We start from the raw sequence: 21,578 nt of genomic DNA, 5'->3' as shown, positions 1-21,578 counted from the left end.
GGAACACTTGGGGATTTTACATTGCAGAATGAATAGGCTAGCAGGTCTCAGATTCAGATGGAAGGGTATGGGAAAATACAGCGCAAGTTTGGACTGCTCATAATCTTCCATTCATACCACTGGATACTTTTACTTCAACCCCCATTTCCCCATATGCACACATGACATACACTGCTTGATGATAATCAACTGACTGATGATAATCAATACTGCTTGCTGCAGTATTTAGAAAAGTAGGAGTCAGAAATGCTCTTGCATTTGCCATGATGGACAAACTAAGCACTAACACATGCAAGGACCAGATGCTCAGAGTTTGAGGCTGTTCTCTCATGCTTCCAACTCCTACAAGGACCTGGGCATTAACTAGTCAGTGTGTAGCAATAGGTCCCATGCCTGCATCAGGGTTTGAAGAATCATAAATGTCTATGACAACTGAGATTATAGCAAATCAGAGCGAGTGGGCAGCTGACATGGTAGAAGGCCAGGGGAGCCCCAACCCCTTCAACAATTGTTTTGTTTTACCTATTAAATGAGATTCAGAAACTAGCATCTTAACTCTACTAAAGAGTCCAAAGAATCACAGGTGATGAAGTTTGAGGTAGTCATCATTTATTCATAGATTTTAAAGTTTTTGCCATTGTCTTCTGTATTGATTACACATTAATCCTTTTTCTCTACATCCAAATAAGAGTCTGCAGCACTAATGACTATTTAAGGCCTGCACAGGCCAATTCATCTCACTGTTACACTTGCTAGATTTATGTGGCATCACAAGAAAAATGAGCTCCAAATTTTGCATTTTTCATGTGTAGAGCAACCATGTGCTAGGCAAATACTTTGAGATCAGTTGATCTTAAAAAAAAACAAAAACAAATATAAACCATCAATCAGACAAGATAGCAACAATGACAACAGAGAGAAGAGCAAAAAATAAAGGAAAAAAACACACCCAATTTGGAAGTTTTATAAAAGCATCATCAACAACAACCAAAAGTACCCAGCATGGTGGTGCACACCTGAGGCCATGAGTTGAAGGCTGCTCTGAACTACATAGCAAGACCATGTCTCAACAACAACAGCAACAACAACAACAACAGCAACAACAACAGCAGCAGTAACAGCCAAGCATCAGCCACTTTGATGATATGGTTTATGTACTGGGCCTCAGGAAAATATGTAAATATGTTTTCAAACTGCCCTTTAAGTCTATCAAATAACTTGCAAGATATCTCTGATTCTAGATTTCATTAAAGTTTCATGAGAAGATAATGTACTTATAAACTTAAGGCCAAAATAACTTCCCCCAAATACAGAGAACTATTTTCCTGCACCCCGGGGCTCTGGTGGCCATTTCGGGATCCACACAGCTTCTGTACCTGTCACCAAGCAGGGAATTATAAGGATGATTCTAAGACTCATCTACATACCTTTGTTGTTATAGATAAAGATGCTCCATGATCCAAAAGGAATGCAGCTACATCCTCATGCCCCTCTCGGGCTGAGAGGTGAAGGGGGGTATATCCGGATGTTGTGGCTGCATTTGGAGATGCTCCCTGCTGCAACAGCTGCTGTACTATATCTGCCTTCCCCAATCGGGCTGAAATGTGGAGTGGGGTTTGGTCATCCTAAATGGCAAGGTAGAAACGCAAGGCTGATGAGCTCAGAAAAAAGAGAGTGCCATTATGAAAAATTCAGGGAACATTAGGTGCTTGATGTCAGAGGCACATTAAACTCTCTGATTCAGTGCAAAAAGCAATCTTCTTAAAGGTTCAGAAATGTGGGAATATGGAGCCAAGCCCCTTAAATACCCGTGGAGTGACGTACTAATTAGAATGAAACTGTGAGAGGCAGTTCGATTTATAAGACATCCCCACTATCACCTGCCACAGAGTATCAATTTTTAACCTCTCCTGACTCCTGCTGTAGGAGATAAGAGAAGGAATCCTAGTAAAATCCACAGGCCTGGGAGAAATATCACACCCCTACCAGCTATTGTGCTCTCATTCGGAATGAAGTATTCTATTGGTGCGCCTTCCCATACTTAACAGCAGGGGGGTTCTGCAGGTGTACCAGTGAGATCGCTCCAGCCAAGAGGGCTGGTGGTTGCTGAGGATCTATTGAACTGTGCGTCCGGCCCATGTCTGCCTCGCATGGTGGGCCACCTTAAAGTGAATGGTCCGAGGCTCTTAGTGACGTATCCGTATCCCCAAACGGAAAGGGCACCACTTCCTAATTTTCCCAAAGATGCTCCTTGATGGTCCTCCAGATAGAAACTCTCCAGTGAAACATTATAAGGTTTAAGTAAATACTTTAAGTAGGAAATATAGAGGAGAAGACAGGATGCTGTTTTAGATGAAGGTCAAAGTCAAAGCCAGAGGGGCTATGTAACCAGTTAGAAGCATGAACGGAGTGAGAGGAGATGCCACGAGGGAGAAGGGGAATAGTGAAAAGAGGAAAAAGAACGGTGCCAGAGAAACATTTACCTCTATTGCTCCCTCCATAACTACCAAACATTTACTGAACACTTCCTATCCATTCCTAGGCTTTGAAGCACTCCACCTATGTTCATTAATATTCAAAACAATCTTATGAATTGGGGCTATCATGATTTCCATTTTCTATGTGAGGACTCTAGATAAGGAAGCTCCCAATGTTATGCAACTACTACACTGTGGACCAAGATTCAACCCCAGGCAGTCTGCCTGAGGAGGTTGGCCCTGAATCATTCCGCATATTGTATTGCTTCCTTAATAAAAGCGTAAGCATTCTTCTTTGGCTTCCATTTGTGGGTGCAACCATTGCCTAGATATGATGCTTGCTATATAATTAACAATAGTCACGAATATGAGATTCTTTTAATGTGTAGTAGATTATCGCCTCTTTGAGTCATTGCATTGAACCAATTTAGAGGGATAACCAAATCTAGATCAGGGATCAGCAGATTATACTGCAGAGGCCAAACCCAGCTGCTATATATTTTTTGTACTGCTTTTGCACTACAATGGCAGAGTAAGTAACTATGACAAAGATAGTAGAACCTGAAAAGCCTAAAACATTTACTATCAGTCTCTTAACAGAAAGTCTGCTGACCTCAGTTTCTAGATGGGCTACACTGCACACTTCAGGCTTGTCAATACCTTTGTACCCACTTACGGATCTCATGCTTACAAAGACCTAATGGTTTGTTACCATATTAGTACCTTTGCACTAATTACTAGTTTATTTTATGTTTGTATTAGTCACTACAACTATAAAATTAAGCATTGTGTTAATAGGTAAAATATGAGTATAAAAGGAAAAGCACGGGCCAGGGATTCAGCTCAGTGGTGCCGCTGCCTGCCTCACAAGCTCAAGGACCAGAGTTTGATCCCTGGTACAAAAAAAAAAAAAAAAAAAAAAAAAAGAAAAGCAAGGTTTTATTCCTCCCTAGAAATTATAAAATGAAAGCTTTTGAGAGACTTGATAGCAGTTGATTAAAAACAATTTTAGGTAAATTAGACACGAGAGAGATAACTGAATACATGGAGAAAATTATTAAAGTCTAGAAATATTCTATAGTCAAATTTCTTTACCAATACCTTTATTTTCTCTCCAGTTAACCTAAAACTAGGAACTATGCAAATAAATGGGAATAAACGTACATTTATACATTGAAGGTTAAAATGAATGGTTGAAGTTTTTATGATTCTTGACTGAACTGTCATCCTAATAATGAGCCCAGGTATCCACCCCCAGAGTGGAAAGTTAAAGGGTGTCTGCTAAAGGCTGAATGTCAGGCAGATATGAAGCATCCAAACTGAACCCTGACATTCTTCTTACATGTAAAGGCACATCCCTGAAAGCAGCTCTCTTCTTAGCATTAGGAATTATGGTTTCACAATTTACAAGGAAAAAAAAAATCCTTTCTTCATGACATGTAATTCAACCAAAAGAGCTCAGCTATGCTTTCAAGCGGCGCTTGTTCTAGAAGCTTCTCTCCATCAACCGTGGGTGATTCTGGGCACAGCTAAATCCAGTTCCAATCTATCAGGGACACTTTTGGGCATGTTTTTATTCTGCATAATGTTGTTAAATATTGGTCGGATACATGTGGAGACCAGGGATTTTTAATATTATTACTTGAGTAGAGACTTGTTTTTGGAAGTTATTCACTTTCTTTAAAAAAATGTTCTTGAAAGAGACACACACACACACACACACACACACACACACACATGTTTAAAGGTTTTATTAAAACCCCAAGCTTTTCCCTCAAAAGAAACTGCTTCCATGCACTGCACCCACCTTAGCTTTAGCTTCTACCTGAGCTCCGTCTTGTACCAGATACCGTACGACTTCAGCTTGGCCCGAGCGAGCTGCCATGTGCAGGGCTGTTTCTCCTCTCTGGGGGAACAGGAGCCAAAGTAAATTAACTAGCTCTGAAGAAGATGGGCATGTTTTATTTGGAATGAAGCTTATGATGAACTTTTCTTACAAAATAAAGATTTGCCCTGAGCGCTTCCTTAATGAACAGATAGGCAATTGAGCACATAAGAGTTTTACAGAAGCTTGAGCCATGATGGCAAGGACTTTGGGATCACCCAAAGGAGCCCTGTCACTAGCAGCATCCAAAGTGCCACCTAGGAATGTCTCATACAGCCTCAGTAGGGATAGAAAGGTGACACTTATAAGGGCCAAGAAGAGAGCAATGAATGAGGCAGGGCAGATAAGAAGAGCTTAACCTAAGAGCCCCACACATGCTCCAGAGGGGATCAGTTCTATCTCGAATTTGCAGGTTGCTGTTTTGTCTCATGACAACCCTACCATGCTACACCTTTCTGTTTCCAAAAGAAATAGCACTGTGGATATCTGTACATTTCCCAGTTGACTCTGACATCAGAATTAAAAATAACACTCTGCACAGGCACCAAAAAAACCACACTTGAGAGCAGATGGGTCTTATTTATGGTTTGTGTCCTCTGCTTTATCTAAACAGATTAACACCCTAATCCTTAGTTTCATCACAATTGATCCTTTTCTTTGCTTGGATATGTCCATACTTTAATTCAGAGTATTCACAAGGTAGAAAACTTGGACACATTGAACTATAAAAGTTATAAAAATTTCTCCCACAAGTGATGCCTTTTAACTTGTTTTGTAGGCCATCTTCCTATTACAGAAGGACATAGGAAAACATCTCCTAGGAAACTTATTATTGAGTTTACTGGACAGGTATTGAGGGTGTTCCCTTTATGAAGGAAAAATTCTCTGGAATTAGTGATAAGAAAGATTGTATTTCAAACTACAAACTAATTTGTTCCTATCTTACGGATGTGTTGACTGGTGCTGCTGGAAGATATTGAGACCTCCTAGGGAGGTTTCTCTTGAGGTAAGTGTGAAAGACCTCATGGGTTATCCTTTTCTTGACTGATATTGTTTATTTTAATTTTTTTAGTGTGCACAAATTCAGCAAGTCTTCTGTTTGTGTCTCAGAGTGCTAATATGACAATGATGTCAAATTTGAAATCCTGTAAAACAAAATGTCAAATGCCACATATGGATCTGGGGTGATAAGTTACTGATAGTTACCCTTAAGGGAGCCTCACAGCAAGGCTTAGTGTAGGAAAACAACGTCATTTCATAATGTATATACTCAGAATTAGTTCCATGGTTTTGGTAGAATATCGTGAAGTACCCTTAAGAAAGATTACTTTGAAGTTACTTGAAGTCAATTCATATAAATTTGAACTACCTTCTTAACCTGAAGCACCCTCTATTGCTTTGGTTATAGAAAAATCCCCACACCATAAACATTTCATTAAAAAAATATAATGTATAATAGTAATGTACTTATAACATTAATGAACAAAGTCCATAAGTCCTAAAAATTTGTGGCCAACTAGGCAATAATGGATTTTGCCTTCCAAGTAAAGGAAACAAAAGATGTTCTCCAATCCTATCTTTTCAAGTAGTCAAATTAAGTTTTAGTTTACCTATAATAAAAAATAAGTAAATAAAAGTCACCTTTGCCGGCTGACAGGTGAATACTTACCACATTGGTGGTGTTCGGTGAAGCCCCATGATGCGTTAGCTGCGATACAATATTTACATGCCCCATGAAGGCAGCAACATGGATTGGGGTAAGGCCCGACTAAGGAGAAAGGAAGGAGGTATTGGTTTGTTGGCTTGTCGTTAAGTTGGTTTGTTTGTCTATGTGCCTGCCTGCTTGACCTCCATCCATCCATTCATCCATCCATCCCTTCCTCCCAGTTTAGTAATCAGATTAGAAGGTATCAGGATATTTATAACATGTCACAGACTCTATTAGGCAAAAGTATCAATGCATTAGTCACTTCCCTAAAGCAAGTAATGAAAGTATTATGTCATACTTCTTATATAGACCTAAAGAAAAAATGAGAGAGAAATAAGGATTTTTTCCTTTGGTACCATATTTTCATTGTTCATATGAGTATGTGTGCTTGTATTAATGAAGAGTGATTATATATAAATTAGTAAAAATATTGACTTTAATTTCAAATTATAATGCTGGGCTTTCAAAATATCCCCTGTACTGAGAATAAACTGAACATATTACATAAGAAAGAGGAGGGCACCTTACACAAAGCCATCCCTCTAATAAAATAGCAAACTGCACTGAGAGTTTCAATCATTTAATTTGTTAACATTATGAATATTATAACTTAAGACAATGCAAACATTTTAGCTGTCACAACACTAGACTTTAATTTTTATATTTGCTTCAAATCCTATATACATATGTGTATACACTTTAGAAACACGATTCACCAAAAGGTAGAGTGGATAAGTAAAAAAGAGAATCAAAATTTCAAATCAGTCTTCTTATTAAAGAATGCAACTTGTGTTTTTTATGTAAAGTTATTCTTTTTTAGTTTTTCTGAATCTAATTAAGCTTAAAATATGCACATCATAACCTGATAAAAAAATTTAATAGGGTTAGAAAAAAAGCTTATCTGTCTTGTTTTTAAAAGGGAGAGAGGGGATAATTAATTTCTAAAGAAATTGAGAAATGTCAAAAGTATGTGAAGTGAATCCTAAATAATAAGTAGAGAACAAGACAGAAGTGGAATAAGTCTGGCTGCCCTAACTTTAAACAGTGAAAATTGAGGAAAGTGAGGAAAAAAGACTTTTGTTACAGTTGTCTCCTTTTTCCAGCAGCAGGGGGAGTCCTGAGAGTTTGGTCTGAGCTGCCTTTTGAAACTCACAGAGAGCACAGGGCTGGCAGGGAGACTGATGACATCTCTGAACACCAATTCAAATATCAGTCAAATCTTTCTTCCCCGTTTATTCTGATCTTTCAAAAGGATTCCCATGCACTGAGAATAAACGTATCATTTTCTACTACAAATAACAGGGTACTTAATGTGAAGCCATATGTCTGAGCAAAGAGGAAATCCGTATTAGGTGTTTTTAACCATTTAATCTTTCAAAATTACAAGTGTTACAGATCATGGCATATATTCCATTGACAGGTAAGAACCTGAGGTTAAACAACAATTGCAAGACTATACTTTAATTTTTATGTAAGTGTCAAGCCTTCCACAAAATCCCATGCACTGGCCAAGCATGATGGCTGTCTGAAGGCCAAGAAGATTCCACCTGCCCTCAAGGAGCCTGCAGCTTCTAGGGTCCTGGAGGAACAAGTGGGTCATGAGTAAGACAGCTGGATAAGTGCTTTGATAAAATATGCACAAGATGAAGTGACCGTCCCTAGAAGGCCAGAGGGCGGGGTGTGCCCAGAGAAGGTAGCCCAGATCTGGTGCTAAAGAGTTTGCAGGATTAGCCTGGCAAAGGGCTTGCCGCATAAGGACACGAAAGAAAGAGGGTTCAGTCTAGGGAATGGCAGTGGCTAGGATCTGCACAGACTGGGGTGCTGGGAGGTTGGAGGTCGGGGTGGGGGTGGAACAAATCTGAAGGGGTAGATGCCAGGCTTGCTTCAATGTGACAAAGGCTCAGCCCTGCTTCTGATGGATCATGTCTCTGAGCTGGTTCACAGGAAAGAAATATAGAGCTAGTCCTTCACTGATGTCAGCAATTCTGCATTTCATTAATTTGAGGGTTAGATAGAGCAATCCTTAGTTTATGAAAACACACAAGCAGTATTATGCAGGGTTTCTCAACTTGGGCACATTTGACATTCTGAGGCAGAAAACTGTGGCAGGAGGCCATCCTGTACCTCATGAGATGTTTAGTAGCATCCCCTGGCCTCTATCCAAGAGATGATAGTTTAATAACTAGATATCGCCAAATACCCACTTGAGGCCAAACTGGCCCCCCATTAGAAAAGCACTGTGTTACATTTCATATGTCACACTTTCGACCATGGTGCCAGTTGCCTTGATTGTGTTTCTGGTTATATTTCTAGACATGGGATGCATCTGCACCCACCCTCCCACACTCTTCCTATGGCCTGGCACCGTCTTGGTGAAGAGTTCTAAATGTGGTCTGTGGCTTCAACGCACAAACACAACTAGCAGGTCCCTGGAGAAGGCAATGGGACTCCAGCTCTGTACTCTGCACCCCTGAAATCCCAGAAATTCCACTCTGCTCACCTCAGTTACAGCTTGGATGGATGCACCGTGTTTCAGAAGGAGTTCCATCACTTTAATTCGATTCTTTTTGCAGGCAATATGAAGGGGGGTAAAGCCATTCTGCAAGGGAGAAATACACTTATTTTCTGAGTACATTTCACTGAAATCCAATTTCATTGTGTACTGTGAAATATTTCTGCTAAAATGATGTGCTATAAAGACTTCAAAATAAAAAGAAACCATAAGGAGTTAAACAGAGCAGTGATTGATTCCTGGGAGCAGAGGCAGTCAAGCTGCTCCCAAGAACCCCTGAAACTACACAGTTGTGAACAGGAAGTGAATATTTTGCCACCTCCTGGTAGCTAAGGGGGAAAAAAAAAAAAAGCACTTCCTTATTTTAGTTGTGAATTCATTCTTCCAAATAGCATCCTTCTTCCACCTCACTTCAAAAACAGTAGAATAGCTGAGCCCAAACATACTTCCTTATAGCCAAATTTTACCAATACCTATTCTGACTTCTTGACTGTAATTTAGAATAGTAAGACTGGCTCCAAAATCTTGCCACTTCTTGCTCGGCTTTCAGATTCAAGTAGGTGCTTAATCCAAGGAAGCAGAAATTTGAATGTTTCAACATTATTTGGATCATTTGTTTTAATATTCAATCTAATAAACAATCTGCATTTTAAGAAATTACCCGCCCTGGCTGAAAGCTGAGACGATGCTATATACTTCAGCAGCAAATGGAGAACTATGAACTACCAAGGTCCACCATAAAAACAGGTCCAAGTCATTGCAGATACTTCTAAGCAGGCTTCCGAGACCATTTCTCTGGCCATAGTCCACCCCAGGATGACTGGCTACAACCTCCATATGTTGTGAAATCTCCACAGTGGCAGTAAATCGAGAGCCCACACCCTGCTTCAAAACTTTTTTTTTTCTTGCATGGAAAAATGAGTCATGATTGCTAATTTGTTTTCCTCTCTTCTCAGAATTCAGACACATTTGGCATACTGGGCAGGGTCAACAGCTCTTGAGTGTTTCCTGACTAGGATCTCTTAGAATTAGAATGGTAAAGGAGCTGTCTGGAGCCTGGGGAGGGCCCTCTCCATATTCTTTCCTGCCCCTGTGAATTTCTGGGTTCATAAATCCCAGAGGTACTGCGGATCCATGCAGGGATGGCAGTCACATATCTGGCAGGGTGCAGAAACCTGCCTGAAAAGGTTGTTTAGATGAAAGCCTTTACCTGAAAATTGCCAGTAAACTCACAATTTTTCTTTAAAATTGGGTGGCTTATGTTTGTTTTTGCCCCTTAGCTATGGGTGTTTATTCTAACTAAATTTAAATAGATTACTAAGTTGGGACAATATAGTTTCCAAAAACAACAACAACAACAAAAAACCCACTATTTTCCTGAGAAAAGCAAAATATAGCACATTCTGAGGGCTCAAAGAAGAAATAATTTTATGTAGTAGTTTAGACTGCAAACGGGACCAAAGTTTGATTAGTAAAAAAAAAAAAAAAGGACGATAACAGGCAATATTCCATTAATTTACAAGGGTAACAGAACACTGTAGATCAATAATTCCTAGATAAATGGGGTTTTGATAATTTTGCTTTGTATTTTTAGATTTGAGAAAAATTTAACCCACACAGTCAGAACTTTACTTATAATAACATCAGGTTGATGTCATCAGTCTTTTTACAATTGTGCATCTTTTGGGCTTTATTTAAGTAAATGAATCACAAATGTGACCTTATGGTTTTCCTTATATGAGAAAGTCAAATTATAAATAAAAGACTTAACAAGAACTTGGGAGGTAGTCCTTCACAGACAAGAGGCGATCTAGGGACAGACAGAGAAGGGAGGAAGGGAGGTAGGGGAAGTAAAAGGATTAAAATTTTTCATTTGTATACGTATCGTCTCGCCACAATCGTCTCGCCAGTTCATTTATTATGAACTGCAAACTTATACTAATAAAATATAACAAAAAGTATTACCCCAAAGAGCTAATAATTTAGCTCCATCACTTTTGTTCATATCAAAAAACAGAAGATTTTGTAGATTTCCAAGAAGGATATTTGAAAGCCCTGACAAGAAGTACGCTTTATTTAACTACCCCCTTCTGTTTTTACCTCTGTCAAAACAATCCCTTCACAAACAAGGCGGCATGTGGGCAGTGAGACAATTTAGGCTGGGCCGGATGGCAGTCACTCACCAGGGCTTTGGCATTGGGGTTGGCCTTCTTATCCAAGAGGACCTTGGCGACTTTGTAATGGCCACAGTGAGCAGCCACGTGCAGGGCAGTCAGGTAGTCATTGGTGACGTCGTCCACAGGCACGTTGTGCTGGAGCAGGAGCTGGACACAGTTTAAGTGATCTCCTTGTGTGGCCATGTGCAATGGAGATAGTCCATTCTGCAACACATACGGAAGCCAAGTTTACCGTTTTACCTTTTAAATGCAAATGTGCTAAAGACAAAAAGTGAAAATATGAACAGATAAAATTCTAGTTTCTCACAAGAAAACGCCTTATGTTTTAAAAGGTGTTAAAAACTATTTTTGAACCATAACTACTTTTTTTTTTTTTTTCTATTTTGGTAGTGCCAAGGACTGGCAAGTACCCTAGCACTGAGCTACAGCCCCAGTCCTTTGGTTTTGGTTTGATAGAGTCTCACCAGTTACCCAGGTTGGCTTTAAACTTGCCATCCACCTCACGCAGCCTCCCGGGAAGCTAAGCTTTCAGCCATGCATTCACAACTACCTTTAAGAAGAGCTCCCCCACTTCTCATATCAACCAATTACAAATTGTCAAGGATGATTCTTTTCCTGACTTGAAAAGTAAGCAGTCAAAATCTACTGTATTCTTAATGAATAGGAATTTTTATTTAAAACTGAAAGGAAAACATAAAGACAAGAACTAGTATTAATTGGTCTGGCATTAATTCTGTCCTTATAGATCAGTAATGATTGCATTAACATTGAATAATAAAAGGTTCAATTTTAAAAAAAAATTTGACTACAATGCATTTCATGTCATAGCCTCTCACAATAAGCAAAAAGGAAAACCTCCATTTCTTTAAGTTTGGTGCCCTCATGTGTCTGTGATGAGGAAAGGCAAGGTTTGGTTAACTCAAGTGATGCTTGCCGCCTAATTTAAATCAAGTGGATTGAAAAAGTTAAGCATGTGCAGTAGGAATGAGCAGAAAATTGGTTTAAAGAGCTTAGGGAAGAAATGAATATATTCAAAGGTAAATAAAACCTTTAAATGGTTAGAATATAGCTCAAAAGCAGATCACATATTTAGAATGTGTGAAGCCCTTGGTTTAATACCCAGCACCAAAAAAGAAAAGAAAGGGAGAAAAAAAGGTTAGAATGACATTTAGTTTTCAGTACACATTTTATAATGAAGGAAAAACCAGATAGTAAAATGCCATTTTGTTTAAGTGTGCTTCTTTCAAATATAGAAGCAAAATGTGAGGGGCCTGGGAATTCTTAGAGAATGCAATTACCAAGAGAAGTTTAGTAATTATTGTAATATAATTCAATATATTTTGTGAAAAAAATAACAAGAGAAAATTCAGTTTCTAAAATGTTATCATCAATAAGTTTGAAACTAATAATATCAAAGATACACCAATGAGCCAGGTGTTTCTAAATTCACTGGGCCAAGCTATTTTCTCCTAATTTATTAATAAATGACTCAGGACTGGGGATGTAGCTCATTGGTTCCACTGCCTGCCTCACAACTGCAAGGTTCCGAGTTCTATCCCTGGTACCCAAAACAAACAAACAAATGACACAAAAGAGAAGTTCAAGATAAGAAAAGATAAAGTGGGCCGGGCCGGCATTTAGCTCAGTGGTTTTGCTGCCTACCTTGCAAACTCAAGGACCTGAGTTTGATTCCCAGTACCAAAAAAAAAAAAAAAAAAAAAAAAAAAAAAAGATAATGTGCTCCTCCCTTCAGCTAATCACAGGGTATTATTCCCTCACTGCCATATATATATTTCAACTACTTATGTTCTTTGTAGGCAAGAGACTCATGGTTACAATTTTCCTATATTGTCCAGAGGAGAGCTCTGTACATATAAATCAAACTCAATAAATATTTTTGTCAATTTAAAGCTTTCACATACTATCAGTCAATCGGGATATTTTGCCTAAAATATTCCCTATAAACATTTTGATCCAAATTAGAAAGTAAGGTGCAGGAAAGGGTGGAACGTTTTCCTTTTGAGATACTACCACCCATGAGCGTGCATACTACATTATTCTTGCCAAAATGGTCCTTTGCTCCTTATTTTGATACAGTCTTAGAGGAAAACATGAAGTAAACAAGCAAACAAAATCTGAAGAACAAGTGACTCTGCAGAGAACAGAAATGGGAGGCAGTGTCAGTAACAGAAGTAAAATCTTAACGGTACACAAAACAATGATGCATGAGTGGGAGATTTACAGGTCACTGAGGAAGGACAGAAAGAAAGGAAATGATCGTGTTATGAAAAGGGATTCATATTACATATGGCACCTGAAAATATGGATCCGGTATGATAGCTTTTGTAGCTCAGTAAGGTAAGTCTTGAAGGACCAGATGAACTGCCTTAAAGCTCAGAATGCATTGATTCACTCATTACTACTTCAGCAAACATTTATTGGAGGCCTACTCTGGGCTGGGCATTAATCTGTGTCTGGTGGCACTGCATGGAAAGAGGAAAAGTTCTTTTATGCTACCGAAGAAAGCCAGACTACAAACATGGACACAAATTAAGAGAGAATTTCATGATAGTACTGAGAGCTTCAAACAAATAAAACTTGATTGAATCATAATGATTTAGGGAAACAGTGGGAGCAGGATGGGTGGATAGTAAAAAAAAAAAGACCTATCTGAGAAGATGACATTTGAGTTGAAGATGGTATGGAAACCAAAAAGATCTGGGACAAGGTGAAGGAACTCAAATCGAATATTTCATGAGAAGAAACATGCTATATTCTAGGAGCAAAGAGGCTGGGTAGCAAGATGAAGGGGAGATGAGGCAGAGGAGGGTCAGAATCTAGTAAGGACTTCATTCTTGGTGCTGGGAGAGACTTTTGATTAAATACGGTAGAGGTATTTTTCTTCTAGAAAATTCCATCAAAACCAGGAAAGGAATTTAAAGAGTAAAATTCAAAAAAGCATAGAAAATTGTTCCTTTTCTGTTCTCATACACAATGAGAAAGGAAACAATAATAAAGGAGTGAAGTCCATAATTTGGAGGGTATCAAAAGAGGCTTTAAGCAGAGAAATGCCCCTAGCAAGAGGGAACAGGCTGAATCCTAAATGTCTGTGGTTATGTGTGGTCAGCGGCATGCTGACTGATGCTTAACAACCTGCTTTATAAAAAGAAGCCTCGATGCCTACCATTGACCAGTTTCCACAGACCCCCCGCCCCCGCTACAACCAAGATCAAGGTACCAATATGATCAGTAAATGTGGCACTGGGAAGAGATAATCCAGTCAGCTCTTGTGAGCAGACACAGTCTGGCTCAGTGCTGGGTATAATGAAGACAGCTAGTTTACCTCACAAATCTCAACATGGTAAGGACACAGAAAAATAGTACCTAAGAAGATGAGACTTGGGGCTGAAAGCAGGATTGACTCAAAGCCTGTACATGGAACTGTCAAGCTTCCAGGCTCTTCCCAACCCAGCCAAGCCAGGTGACAGTCCCCTTGTACTCTTCAGGAAACCAGGAGTTTAGTCACTGGAGGTGAGTTGGGGAGGTTCACACTCAGTGCTAAAGCAGAGCAAAGGGGAATGCTGAGGATGTCAACTTAAAACAAGTGATCGCAAAAAAAGGAAGACAATGTAGCTGTTCAGTATATAGCCGCAATTAGACTGGGTTCAAATCTTTGCTGTGCCACCAGCTGAGACATCTTGAGAAAGCAACTTCATCTTTTGGGTTTTCATTTTTCTCTTTTATGAAAGGGATACAACAGCAATTTGGGCATCTCATAGAGACACTTGAAGGTTAAATGAGCTGATATATGTAGAGAATATAGAGCCTGGTGTGTAATCATCCTCATAAGTGTTAGTTATTGGTATCATACACACAGAACAGGAAGACTCATAGCCCCCTTTTATCTCACTCAGAAAGTATTCACATAGGTGAATACTGCAAACGATTAAAAGGTTATCTTTCAAAGTCCAAACCGCCCCAATGAAAGGACATTTAATCCTGAGAGTAGAGAATCCTCCTCCTAATCCAGCACCAGCTAATCATCAACCCTGCTTACACTTATTCTGCACGCTTTTATCCCACTCTTATTGGAATCCCTCAAAAGAAAAGATGCAGCCAAACCAAACAGAGAAAAAGAAATTGATGGAAATATAAGCAGCAGAAAAAATTAAATTAAAATAGTTATCTTGAATGTTGCTGAAAAAGTAATGGGAAATACTACATTCATAAAACAAGAAGAAAAGGTTAAAAGAAGAAGCTATCAAGAATAAGAAAATGTTCTTAAACATTAAAACCAAAGAAGAAAAGATATCAATATTTTGCAGAAAAAAAATCAAATCAATAATACGTTAGAAGACAATGAGACGACTGTTCATTTTTAACTCTTCCTGCACTGCCTTGACAAATGAAAACTAATCTTAAGAGAAGAATGGAAATTGATCGGAGGGTTTTTAATCAAATGGCTGACACAATTTGGTTGACATTTTGATTGAAAAGTGGAGTCTGAGTTATAAAGGAGCAAAAGGGAAAATTTGGGATCAATGAAAGTTGTTACAATGATTCAGTGAGAGGTAATGCACTGCCTCAGAAGATAGAAGGGGCGGGGAGAGAAGACGATAGACACTGTGTGAAAGAACAAGTAGAATGATTGGGGTGAGAAGCATTCAGAAGGCTAAGATATAATTACATAGAATGGAAAATTTGTTTTGCGTAATGTACTGCAAACAATTCACCAATCTACGCCCTACATTTTAAATGATTGCTGTTATTCAAACTGTATGAAACCTGCCCAATATTCTGGAATTGTTGAAGAACATCGACAAGAGTTCAAAAGGGAATCACAGGTAGATTTGTTGCTTTTGTTTGGAAGTTAAGGCTCCTTCCAAAGCTTAATAGAACTTCTAAATTTTAATTAAAATAGTATGGACTGTGGGCTAGTTTATTTCAAAATTTATTAGCAAAAACATCAAAAGATTTTACTACTGGAAAAAAACCTAAAACATGTTTAGTGAAAAATTAGTTTTTGAAGGTGATCTCCTGCTTATTTCAGATATGTCAATTTTCCCAGAAGCCCACTCAAGGTGCAACTTTCTAAATGTTTCCATTTTTATTAGCTAAATGATATCCCTGGCACTTAACAGCCTGTGAACACTCAAGACATAAACCGAGGGGTGAGAGAAAGACACCCAAACCTAGACTGGGGAGAGTATACAGATCTTTTAGTTTATTTTAACCCAACAAGCAATCATTTCTGAGCTATGAAAATTTTATAGAGTAAAATCAAGTAGTAAATGTTTCCAGAATCGAATATAAACATCACACATGCAAATGACTTCATGTTTAGTGCATTTCACGTAATGGCTTCATAAACCCAAACTTATTCTGAGCTTCTTCAGAGATTACATGAACACAGCCACTTTAATTATTAAATGGAATCTGTTGTTTTTTCCTCTACGTTATTCACACAGCAAGCAAAAGGATTTGAAGCTAAGTGCTGTCTGATGTCAATTAACCTGAACAGACGTTACCTTGGTTTTCGAAAGTATGGGAGCAGCTCGATCGAGTAGCATTTCTACAACCTGCTCATGTCCACTCCTTGCCCCGCAGTGCAGTGGCGTCAGACCATCCTGTTGAGCAAAGGCAACGTCTTCAATTAGATTTGATAGCAACTTCTAGAAATGTGGTGTGTTCCATAAGGTCCCACCTGGCATCCAGTACGCTGTGGCCCACAGGATTTTGCACATTTGCTCATGTGCCTTTTAAAATCATTTCCTTTTTAAATTGAGAGCTTATTTTTCTCAAGTTTAAAGAACTGCAAAGTATATGATCTCCCATGTTAGAATATTGACACTCTAGCCTACAACTGTTCCACTACTCTTTTAAGAATCCAATTGAATCTAAATAGTGTAATTTGACACACAGGAAATTATGCTTTACTTTTATATATTTACTTTTGTTGTTTTGAGATATCTTCTTCCAAATGGAATCCAGGCTGGCCTCAGACTCACAGTGATCCTCCTGGCTTAATCTCCTGAGCGCTGGGATTACAGGCGTGTGCCGCCACATGTGACCCATGGATAAACTTTTAAATAGGAATTTGTAGTTAAGAATTTCATGAGCCTTTTTGCCCTTGCATTTCTATTTCCATTCCATTTCTCCCATATAATTTTATCTTAACATAATTATATGCTTGAGAATATATTACCAAATCATTTCTCTACCACAAGATTTAAAGCTTTCCAGTGAACCAGAACCTCTAGGTATTAAAAATAAATCTCCTATTTAGAATATCATAATTATTCAAATATAAGTGATCAAAATATCAAAAATATATTAAAAAGGTGTGATTAAACAATTTGTTAAAAATTCTCTTTTAATGAGTTGCATTTTTTCCACACTTGTTAGAATGACAGGGTTTTGTCTCAATAGCGTCTCTGACTTTTGCATTTAATAGATGTTAGTACATCATTACTGAGACACCTTGTTCAACAGAGTAGACAGATTTATGATAACATGTCACCAACTCCGAATTCCATATGAATTCTATGTCAAAGCTCACTTACCCTTGGATCAAAAATTCCTTTCAATGACTCATCCCAGGACAACTCTATTAGATTCTTCATTTTTGTTGGCAGCATTAGGTTCCCAACCATTTGATATGCCAAATATTTTATCTACTATTTAGAGTCAGGTGACCAAATTGTCACCAATTTTTTAAAAATTAATTTCACTGGTACTTTTTAGGTATACAGTATGATGACCTTCATCGTTGGAGATGTGTACCTTTACATGATGTATCTTGCATCTTATTTTTCCCCATTCCCCTGCCCTCCCTTCAACCCCTCCACTACTCTCTATTACAAAGACTTTGTTTTCATTTTTTCCTTTTCTCATGTTGCCAATATTGTTAATTCACACTTTTGCCCCTTTGGGCTGTGTGGATGACAGAGGCCTTCCTTCAGTGCTAAGATAGGGCAGTGTGTTGGAGAATCAGTGGGGAAGGAGACTCCACAGGGAGCTGTGAAGCTTTGGTCACTTACAGCTATCTAAGTGGCCCCAAACCATCTGGAGAAGTCTTCATGTACACCCTGGCTCATGCCTCCCCCTCCCCTGCCCAGCTGAAGATGTCTGTGGTTGACACTTAATAGCTACCCTAAGGGTAATCCCATGTAAAAATACATCAAAATTAGCTTCAGAATATTCAAATTGCTCTTAGACTGAGTGATTAAATCTGGAAAGTAAACCTAATGATTGTATTGTATCAGCAAGGAGTAAATCCTTATTTCTAAACAAATCTCAAAATTATCAACATTCTTTACCAATGAAATTCAAACAAAAATTAGTACATGACCTGATTTGAACATTCTTCGAGCATGCTTAAATATTCTTTTATGCTGATTTAAAGCATTGCCTTTATATAAACTAAAACAGCTTTTCAAGTAGAAATAGCATCTTAATAATAAAATAAAACAAAACATGGGAGCATATAAAAACCACCATAAAATCCAAATGTCTTTCTAGTAATATAATACCTGAAAACATCTGAAGGAGAAATAATACAATAATCACCTCTCCCTTCCACCACACAGAAACATGTCACACAGACTGCAGGCAATTAATTGACTTATGAACTAACAGACAGTATTTTTTTTTCTACTTTTTCTTAAGTAAACTCTAAGAAGTAAAATTTTACAGAATCTCTGCAGACATTTTCAAACTACGGTCACATAGAAAAAAATATTTTTGTTCACCTCTTTATCCTGGAAAATTATCTTCCTCAAAGCAAAATGCTACGTATTAAATGGAAATGTTTGGCCACCTAAGAGCAAACTAGCTCAAACATCAGTTCCTTAATCCTTTGAAGTACACTGTGCCTTCTTATAATCTTATATTTTTGGCTGGTTTCATTTTTTAAAAATGTTTATGGAAAATTTCAAACACATTTCAGACTAATATAAAGCAATCCTTGCCTCAGGATCAATCGTGATTCGTCTATATCCTGACCTTGTCAACTTTTAAAATATTATTTGGAAGTAAATTTCAGGCATCGTACCATTTTACCCTCACAATCACCTCTATAAGAAGAATATAATAATCTTCATTTAAAAATGAAAACTTGGAACTTCAAGGAGACTAAATGACTCATTCCAGGCCACGGTCAGAGCCAGGCTACAGAGGCGGGGGCGTGTGGCTCTGCGGCACAGTGACTGCTCAGCATGGATGAAGCCCGAGTTCTTTCTCAGCAACAGAGCACTGGTCACCACCACACAACAGCAAATCAGCCAAGAAGCAAACGAATGAAATGCTTATTAGTGCTGACCACGCAAGACAGTCAAGGGCTATCTCGGGAGGGCTGCCGAGGAAAAACATCTCTCCGCTCAAATTCCAGGCGTTCTTAGCTATCCTTTAGTGAAGTTCTGAAGCTGCTACCGCAGATGTTTATTAAAAACGTGTATGATCCAAAGACTCAGCACGGAAAGGTGACGTTGCAACAGATGAACAGCTGTGACGTAGCACTGTCTTAGCTCTGTTCCCTTAATCACTGCGTTTCAGTGCAAGCCAGCCAGCTCCCCAAGGTCAGGCTCATCGGTTCTAGCTGAACCGCGAAGCACTTGCTCCAGCACAGCTCTTGCAACCATATTTTCCTTGCAATATATATTTTTTAAACACTGTCACCTTTGAATCGTCTACACATTTGATCTGACACTTTTCAAAAGTGTAAAATACTCCAAATAGCCAAAAACCCAGCAGGAGAGAAGCCTGATGAGGAAGTGGTAGATGTCACGACTGGCTGGCTGCACAGCTAGCGCTGGCCCAGCTGCCTGGACCTTCGTGGCTCAGTGGGACACTCCCGTGGCTCAAGTTCGTGGAAGCCCTTCATGAGCAGCACCGTTCTTAGGGACATGAAGACAGAGCCCAGGCCTGGTGGCACACAGTGAGACTGAAAAGTATCTGCTATTTCACGATTCACCCTTTATTCAGCTTTGTAAAAGAGAAGAGCACATCTTCATTTCATATCTGTTTTTTAGTTAAAATACATAAATACATACAAATTGAACTAATTTATTTGGCTCTGAAGTTGGTGTGGCTCGTCCCTTGCTTTCCTGCAGGTCTGACTGTGACACCCCACTGTTCAAAGACATCTTCAGTAGCTCTCACTCACTCCTCAGTCCAGGCTGAATCCTTCAGGTTGGCACGCAGGTCTTTGCTGAGTCCCTCCCTCTCTCCCATCAATCGGTAAATTCTTCACAGCCCCTGCCATGAGCCTTTCATTTCCTTGTTTCTCTGCTTTGCCCGACTGCTTCACATGCCTAAGAGTTCCCTTCTCACCTGCCCCAAGATCCAAATCCTTAATGTCTTATACTATGGCTTTCTCTGAAGCCTTTCTCCAAACTAAATGTAGCTGTTTGACCTTTGGGTCTCTTGTCTTATTTTCTGAACTTCTTTTGAGGAGCCTACAATTTTCTCCCCTGGTGTTTTAGTTATTTGTGAACCCCTAGAGCTAACTCTAGTGGGTGCTTCTAAATTCTCTCCTTCATTAGGCCCTGATTTTTTACTTTATTTTTTATTTTTTGTGCTTTGCTGAGGATTGAACCCAGGGCGTCGTGCACGCTAAGCAAGTGCTCTACGACTGAGCTATATTCTAGCCCAGTAGACCCTGACATTTGGCTTCATCATGTTAGTCTGCCTAGTCTAGTTTTAGCAAGAATCCTATTGGGCCAATATAGAAAGAACCCTCCCTGCCTTCTGGTATCTGATCCAATTCCTTATTCCTACCCTCAATATCTCATCACCCTGACCTGCCTCGGGTAGTAATCCACTCAAATCAGTTTAGCCTGAGTCCCTCTTATTGCTGATGTTTCCTTCTAGTAAATTTCCACTCACTCACTCTCATCTTGTTCCTTTGCGAAAAAATTCCTTTCTTTATTGTACTCAGAGTTGAGCCAGATGTCTTTCCTCTACTACAAAGCCCCACTGTAGAAGCCACCCTTGAATAAAGCCTATCTTACCCACCATTCTGTTAGTAAGTGCTGCGAATTTAACACCAGTCTATCCTCAAGCACCAGGTTAACAGTTGGAGGGATAAATGAATCTCAGAAGGAGGTAACTCAAGTATCACATCCAAGAAAGCTGCTCAACAAAACTACAAAGTGAATGAGTAATAAATTGCCATTAAAGTATATTACCTTTGAAAATATATATTTTTGTATAATATAAATGGCTTTTAAATTAGAATTAGATATAAGAACGTGATTCAGTCTTTAGCTTTCATAATTTAGCTTTCATAATTGACTCTGAATAAGTTTTTCCCTTTTTCTAAACCAGAATATTATAAACACAATAAAAGAACTATTATGCTTTACAACATAGTAATGAACTGGTATATTCCACCCCATAAAATTAGAGCAATGCTTTTACTTCAGCACAATATAAGAATTCTAACTTTCTCCCAACTCCTAGAAATTTACAATTAATGTACAGTGTCTTGTGGAATGGGTCCTGGACCAGGAAGCCATTCTTCAAATGTTTGCAACAGCATCACCTTCCAGCTGAAGAATGCTTGACAGGTAATTCTTGGGGGACTGAGGGAGGCTGCTTCAGAACACAGCATATGTAGTTGGAGAGAGGGAGAGAGGGATGCTGGGTTGCCATAGTAACATTACAGGAGGGAAATGAAATTGCATGGGGTTAGTAATTTTTTCCCCCAGTTCCTTTGATTTTTAAAGCACTAACATAATGAACAAGTTTCCCTTGGGCAGAATTGTGAAGCAACACTAACTGGCTAGTCTACATCTCATATTTCATTTGTGACAGTAAT

The 21,578-nt window shown here is 38.8% G+C and overlaps 1 protein-coding gene across 21 annotated transcripts in view; it reads right to left on the bottom strand.

Annotated features, from left to right (window-relative positions):
* Positions 1-21,578, bottom strand: part of Ank3 (ankyrin 3) — a 316,318-nt gene that overhangs the window by 146,785 nt on the left and 147,955 nt on the right. For all 21 annotated transcript variants that reach the window (XM_010602930.3, XM_033766574.1, XM_033766575.1 and 18 more), the window contains 6 exons: positions 16,288-16,386; positions 10,766-10,963; positions 8,571-8,669; positions 6,032-6,130; positions 4,285-4,383; positions 1,428-1,625 (listed from right to left, as the gene is read on the bottom strand). In XM_010602930.3, the coding sequence (XP_010601232.1) occupies positions 1,428-1,625; positions 4,285-4,383; positions 6,032-6,130; positions 8,571-8,669; positions 10,766-10,963; positions 16,288-16,386 (792 nt within the window). The remainder of the gene's footprint in view (positions 1-1,427; positions 1,626-4,284; positions 4,384-6,031; positions 6,131-8,570; positions 8,670-10,765; positions 10,964-16,287; positions 16,387-21,578) is intronic.

Source organism: Fukomys damarensis, unplaced genomic scaffold (assembly GCF_012274545.1).
Source record: "Fukomys damarensis isolate Sample0158 unplaced genomic scaffold, DMR_v1.0_HiC HiC_scaffold_20, whole genome shotgun sequence".
NCBI lineage: Eukaryota > Metazoa > Chordata > Mammalia > Rodentia > Bathyergidae > Fukomys > Fukomys damarensis.
This window is presented reverse-complemented; position numbering and strand designations above follow the sequence as displayed.